Below are 6,099 nucleotides of genomic sequence, written 5' to 3' on the forward strand. Positions count from 1 at the left end.
TCCTCGCTTATCCTGCATATCACCTCAGCCGCCATGTTTTAGAAGCGATCGCCGGCACATTAGCGGCCATTTGTCAGCGGAATGTGGCTTGCAGTTGCCCACGAAAACAACCGTTGACTTACAAATATCGGAGACTTTTTCTTCCAAGGCTTCGGACCAAAATCAAGTAAATGTCTGCGATTGGATCATGTGAGGTAAACCTACTGTGTGTTTTGGGAAGGGCGTTTAGTGTGTTCCTGCAACGATGTTGAGGCTGGAAGAGGAAACACAGCAAAGTTCTGTAGTAACTTAGGTTTGCGTTTTCCACAACCCCTTTTTCTTTTTGTGCAATCAGCGAGCGCCAGCAATTAAGGGCGTTGTCTGACTGCTTTTGTAGGCGCACTAGGGGCGGCCAGCCTCGCTTGCAGAACGGTCAGAATTGTAGGTGTAGGTAGCACATTGGGCTCACATGCTTTTCGAGACACTGATACACGCTTCGTGCACACCCTCTATTCGCTTCATATCCTCAATTCGTCCGGCACTCTGCTTGCTGTAAGATGTGTGGTTGCTTTTCCCCATGTCACTTTATGTCCGCTTACTCCGTTGCCTCCGCTGGCTCCACTGTGACACTTGGTTTCAAGCACTATCAGAAAGTTATCCGTCGAATCAACTGGCGTCAGACGACACGGCTAAGAGATAGACAACTACGTTTGCCTAATATCAGCCCTTTGCCAAGTGCCCAAGTCCCGGAATGTAAGATGCGCCCCATCGGAGGTTGTCGCCTAACTGGGTGTCACGGGAGGAATCTACGACACACATGGGATTTACTTCGTTTTTGCTACGCTTGACCGGTCCGGAAAGTTCTGTGCATGTCTGCTCCCCAGCCGTGTTTTCGTGTCACGCAAGAATCTGACACCCTCGCGTGGCTGGCCCTGCAGACGATGAAGTAAAGATAGAAACTACAATGAAGTATAAAGGGTCAAGGGGGGAACTTGGTTTGATACCACAGCACTTTCCAACTTCTCATCTAACAGACGCGCCTTCTCTGCGAGATAAGCGTTACCCCTTTTGAGAGGCTGAACTACAACGTTCCACTCAACCTTATCAGCCTTCACAAAAGATCTTTCTGTTAGCATTCAACACGTCCTGTATACCCGTGGCACCATATCACCGTAGCCATGTCGTCCTACTTGTTCAAGCACTCTAGTGTGGGAACATTATTGCACTATGCCAAACACCGCAAGTTCGACTACACCCGCAAGCCACCCAAACCATTATCCCCATCTTCGTCAACAGACGACCTCCCCTTTCCAAAAGAAGAAGTACCCACAGAGGGCGCTATTGGCGCGGAGCTCAAGCAGCATCAAACCACACTTGTAGACTGGAGTGGCCCAGACGACCCCAGCAACCCCCAGAACTGGCCTCGGAGTCACAAAATCCTCGTGACGGTCATACTCTGCGTCTACACTTTCGCCGTCTATGTTGGATCTTCGATATACACTTCCTCACAGCAAGCTGTGATGGATATATTTGACGTCAGTCATGTTGCAGCCTCGCTAGGTATCGCACTGTACGTGCTCGGCTACGGTATCGGGTGTCTGCTATTCTCCCCACTGTCCGAGGTTCCAGCTATCGGCAGGAACCCTCCATATGCCATCTCGGGATTCTTGTTCGTTATCCTGTGTATACCCACTTCCTTAGTGGACAACTTCGCCGGGTTGATGGTGCTGCGATTCCTTCTGGGTTTCATGGCATCGCCCTGCCTCGCTACTGCGGGTGCGTCGCTCGCAGATGTCTGGACAATGGCCGAGTTCCCGTTCGCCGTCGCCCTCTGGGCCATGGTCGCCACATTGGGTCCTGCCCTGGGCCCAACACTGTCTTCCTACGCCGTCAAGGATTTGGGATGGCGCTTCTCGAGCTGGGAGCTGCTCATCATCTCAGGACCAGTATATCTCGTGTTGCTTCTTGTTCTACCAGAGAGCTCTGGACCCACTATACTCTACTACAAGGCTAAGCGTATGCGCGAGGAGACAGGAAACCAGGAGCTTATGTCTGACTCGGAACGCAAGCAGAAGAACATGAAGGTCAGCAGTTTGCTATTTGATGCTCTCGTCAAGCCCTGGGAAATCAACGTTCTGGACCCGGCCATCTTGTTCACGACGGTATACATGGGCTTGTGTTATGGTATCTACTACTCATTCTTTGAGGTAAGCACTTCATCAATCTCGTCGCTAAGCGCACTCACTAACATGTTCCAGTCTCTTCCCTTGGTCTACGTCCCCATGTATAACTTCAATGCCGAGACAACTGGCCTCATCTTCCTTTCAATTCTTCCAGGCTGTGGACTCGCATTCACTGTCCACGTCTTGTACCTCAAGTACCGAGTCTTCCCCCGTTTGATGACCGGTACATTTGGCGAGCTTGAAAACCACCTGTGGCCTGGTTTAATTGCCAGCCCTATCATCGCGATTGGACTGTTCATGTTTGCATGGGCATCTCGACCCTCTGTCCATTGGATTGTACCTACGATCGGTCTCGGTCTGACCGTCTTTGGAATCTACTTCATCGCTCAGAGTGTCTTGCTCTACATCCCGAACATCTACCCGCGTTATGCAGCCAGTATCTTCAGCGCAAACAGTCTGAGCAGAAGCGCGTTCGCTTTTGCCGCCATTCTATTTGCACGACCCATGTTCGAGGGCATTGGAATCGATGGAGGAGTGAGCTTGTTGGCAGGGTGCATGGTAATCTGCTCTGTTGGCATTTTCCTCTTGTACAAGTTCGGTAAGAAGCTGCGAGAGCGCAGCCGATTCGCCGTCGCATAGGCTTAGCAACTCTACGATTTATGAATTATTTTACGAGAAGAGGAGACTATGAGGAGGAAATTGATACCAAAGGATGCTAGACGGATTTAATACATAGATGTAATAGTCGAATCTCCCTTCAAGAAATGTCATTTCATCATCAAGCAAGTTGATTCCCATTTGCACAATGTAGATGAAGATGTGAACCGACTCTTGTTATAGCCATGGTGGCGACTTCTCCGACGAATGTCTACACGTATGGTAAGCTTTGTAAGATGGAAGATCAGGGTTTAAACATGGATAGGACGATCGAAGCTTATCGCTCGTGATCGGCCCGGATGAGGATCGACGAACAACGCCAGGGGATGCCGAACTGTGGGTTTAAGCGCACAGGCACATGGCCCGCATCGAGGTATTGCCGGTTACTACTACCAGAACTCTTTTGAGTCAGGCAACGATCAGCAATTGTGTCTACACGACTTGGGTAGGCTGTCCTAGTTACGCGCCTGACACAACTACAAGGCATTGTGAAAAGCCCATGGCTACTCAGGCCACCAACATTCCGCCCCCCCATTTCAGGGACACTTGGCGTGCAGATGAGTCGCGCTCTCCAGCACAGTCGATGGCTTGAAATAGATCCTGCAGGGTCGGCAGCATTACCTGGTGGGTGCGGTTGATTGTCCACAACCTCGTCCTGATCGTAGTCACTAACACGGTAAGTAGATTGCCTTTTTATGAATCTTCCGCAAGAACTCGTGATGTATAGTAAGGCCCGCTGCACTAACCTTATCCTGCCGGTGAAGGAGAACGCAATCAAAAGCGCCAGTTGTCCGACATCCAGTCGATGAAACCAACAACAACCCGCGACTAGACGAGCCTCGGCCAGGCGCATGTGTTCCGGCCGTTGGGAGTGAAGAAAGCCAAGGCGGCAATGAAAGAATCTGTTCCCAAGGGCTATACGGCAGTGTCAGGGCCAGACCTGCCTTTCCGCAAGAGGAATGGTTTGGCGCCGGGTGCCCCTGACTTATGATCGCTTGTGCTGTAGCCGACGCCTCCTAGATCACATCCAACATCAAATCACTCGGACTCCTTCCTGCATTCGGATATATCCACCCACTCCAAATATGCCGCCATGAGGCGTAGCCTTTAGGCAGCCACTGCGGACCCATTCTTTTTTCCTCCGCGATGCGCATCCATCAGGCCTCTGCAGCGTGTCTAATCGACTCTCCAATTCGGCATGAAGATGAGGGCACAGTACTCGTCGTGATATCGTCAAAAAAAAACCCCACCGTTGAATGCGGGATGACGCCTTTCCGGTGCCTGGACTAAGTATCAACGCCACTTCCGGGACTCTGGACCGACTATCCTGTCGTGGCGTCTCCTCTCTCTTCCCTTTGTTGGCACTCAAAGAGCCATACTGCTTTAGCCGAGATTGAAGTTTCCCATGGCCGGAAGCGGCCTGTCCACCGGTCGTCAGTCTAAAGTAAGACATCATATGTCAGGGTTCCTAGAAGCAACCCATTCTCAAATTTAGCGCTCGCCTAGGTGCACAACTTCTTGGACGCCGTACCTGACTTCAGACTCGAAGCAGTTAGGTCCAAGGCCTCCGCACCAATGGAAGCGCAAATCTACAGCCATCTTTCTGTTCCTGCAGCTTCATGAGATTTGCCGTCCCATCCTGCACAATGGCATGGTTGCCTGCTGCTAAACGGCGCTGGTCAGTGACTAGCCACTCATGCAGGTACCACGCCATGAGGCCCTGAGGCCAAAGGTAGATATAGTGTAATCTCCCATTTCTACTTTTCTCATCGCGAGTCGCTCTGTTTTTCCAGTTCGCCCTCAAGTCGCTCTCTTTCGAGTCTCGATCCTAATTGCAGCATTTTTGCTTGCGTCCCTTCTTTGAGTTCGCTCATCACAATCTTTACTGGCCTTTGGCCGTCCTATCATTTCCATCACGTGTTGTTGTTCATACTGTTCATACTGTAATTATGGTCGCCTCAATCTTCTCACGCGTTGCTTTTGCAACTGGACTTCTTGCCTCCACTGCTTCGGCCGCTTACGATGCCTCCTCCAAGTCAAACGTCGCTGTTTACTGGGGACAGGGAAGCAACCAGATATCGTTGCTCGAAGTCTGCTTGGATCCTAACGTAGACATTGTCAACATTGGCTGTAAGTAGTCCTGGATAAGATAGACATAGCGGGTCCTCAGTCAAGCTGAGGACGTGCCAATGTCTGATCGAACCAGTATAACTACCAATAGAACACTACTAATACAATCATCCCAATAGTCATCAACAAGTTCCCTACGAAGCGAGGCGAATATCCTGGATCAAACCACGCCAATGCCTGTGGTGACGCAACTTACCTTGACCCGACTACCAACAAGCCCAGCAAGCTACTCAGCTCATGCCCTGGCGTTGGTGAGGCCATCAATGCTTGTAAGAGGAGAGGCAAGAAGGTCATGCTCTCGCTCGGTGGTGGCTGGCCTACAGACTACTACCTCCCAACACCAGATGTTGCAAACTGGTTTGCTGAGTTTTTGCTCGGAGCTTATGGCCCTCCTACCGCCGAGTGGAAAGCTGCCGGCAAGCCCCGTCCCTTCGGCGATGCCTATGTTGATGGTTTCGATCTCGACCTCGAAGCCGCAGAGTGGGATGTACCGTCCAAGGACATGCTCTACCTGAACTACGATGTCTTCGGCAAGTACATCAAGGCACACTCCAAAATGCTTCTCTCCGGTGCTCCCCAGTGCGTTGTCCCTGATGCTAGGATTTTCCTTGCTCTCAAGGAGGTTCCTTTCGATTTCCTATTCACCCAGTTCTACAACACCTGGAGCTGCTCTGCTGCCAAGGCCGTACAAGACATGAAGAACAAGGCAGAGAGCACCTTCACCTTCACCACCTGGATTTCTTGGCTCAAGGCAAACTCCAAGAACCCAGACATCAAGCTCTACCTTGGATTGGCTGCTGGTCCAGATGGTCTTCCTACACACAAGGACCACTACCTCACCCCTGAGGATGCCAATATGCTTGTTCAGTCCCTTCAAGGCGAAAGCTTGTTTGGTGGTGTTATGCTTTGGGAGGCGACCGTCTCTAAGAACAACCCGACTTATGACCAGTCCTACGGTACCTGGATGAAGTACGCTGTTGAGGGTACTTTCAAAGACAAGTACCACCCTGTTGTATCTTCTAGCTCTGTGGTCTCTTCTACAATCACACCTTCCAGCACTCCTGCCTCCAGCACTCCCGCATTCAGCACCCCAGCTTCAAGCACTCCGGTTCCCAGCATCTCGGCTTCTACCTATCCTGCCTCCAGTGTC

General features: G+C 51.1%; 3 protein-coding genes across 3 annotated transcripts; 2 read left to right on the plus strand and 1 right to left on the minus strand.

Moving 5' to 3' along the window:
* Positions 1-1,157: 1,157 nt before the first annotated feature.
* COCVIDRAFT_92370 (hypothetical protein) lies at positions 1,158-2,801 on the plus strand (the record flags this gene model as incomplete). Its single annotated transcript, XM_014703804.1, has 2 exons — positions 1,158-2,186; positions 2,238-2,801. 2 exons carry the CDS (start codon positions 1,158-1,160, stop codon positions 2,799-2,801), a joined length of 1,593 nt encoding a protein of 530 aa, XP_014559290.1.
* Positions 2,802-3,096: 295 nt separating this feature from the next.
* Positions 3,097-3,672, minus strand: COCVIDRAFT_13857 (hypothetical protein; the record flags this gene model as incomplete). Its single annotated transcript, XM_014703695.1, has 2 exons — positions 3,097-3,487; positions 3,566-3,672. 2 exons carry the CDS (start codon positions 3,670-3,672, stop codon positions 3,097-3,099), a joined length of 498 nt encoding a protein of 165 aa, XP_014559181.1.
* A 1,096-nt stretch (positions 3,673-4,768) lies between these two features.
* Positions 4,769-6,057, plus strand: COCVIDRAFT_24484 (glycoside hydrolase family 18 protein; the record flags this gene model as incomplete). Its single annotated transcript, XM_014703717.1, has 2 exons — positions 4,769-4,949; positions 5,069-6,057. Coding segments are annotated over 2 exons (1,170 nt in total), but the record flags the coding sequence as incomplete, so codon positions are not given.
* Positions 6,058-6,099: the final 42 nt, after the last annotated feature.

Source organism: Bipolaris victoriae, assembly GCF_000527765.1.
Source record: "Bipolaris victoriae FI3 unplaced genomic scaffold scaffold_20, whole genome shotgun sequence".
NCBI lineage: Eukaryota > Fungi > Ascomycota > Dothideomycetes > Pleosporales > Pleosporaceae > Bipolaris > Bipolaris victoriae.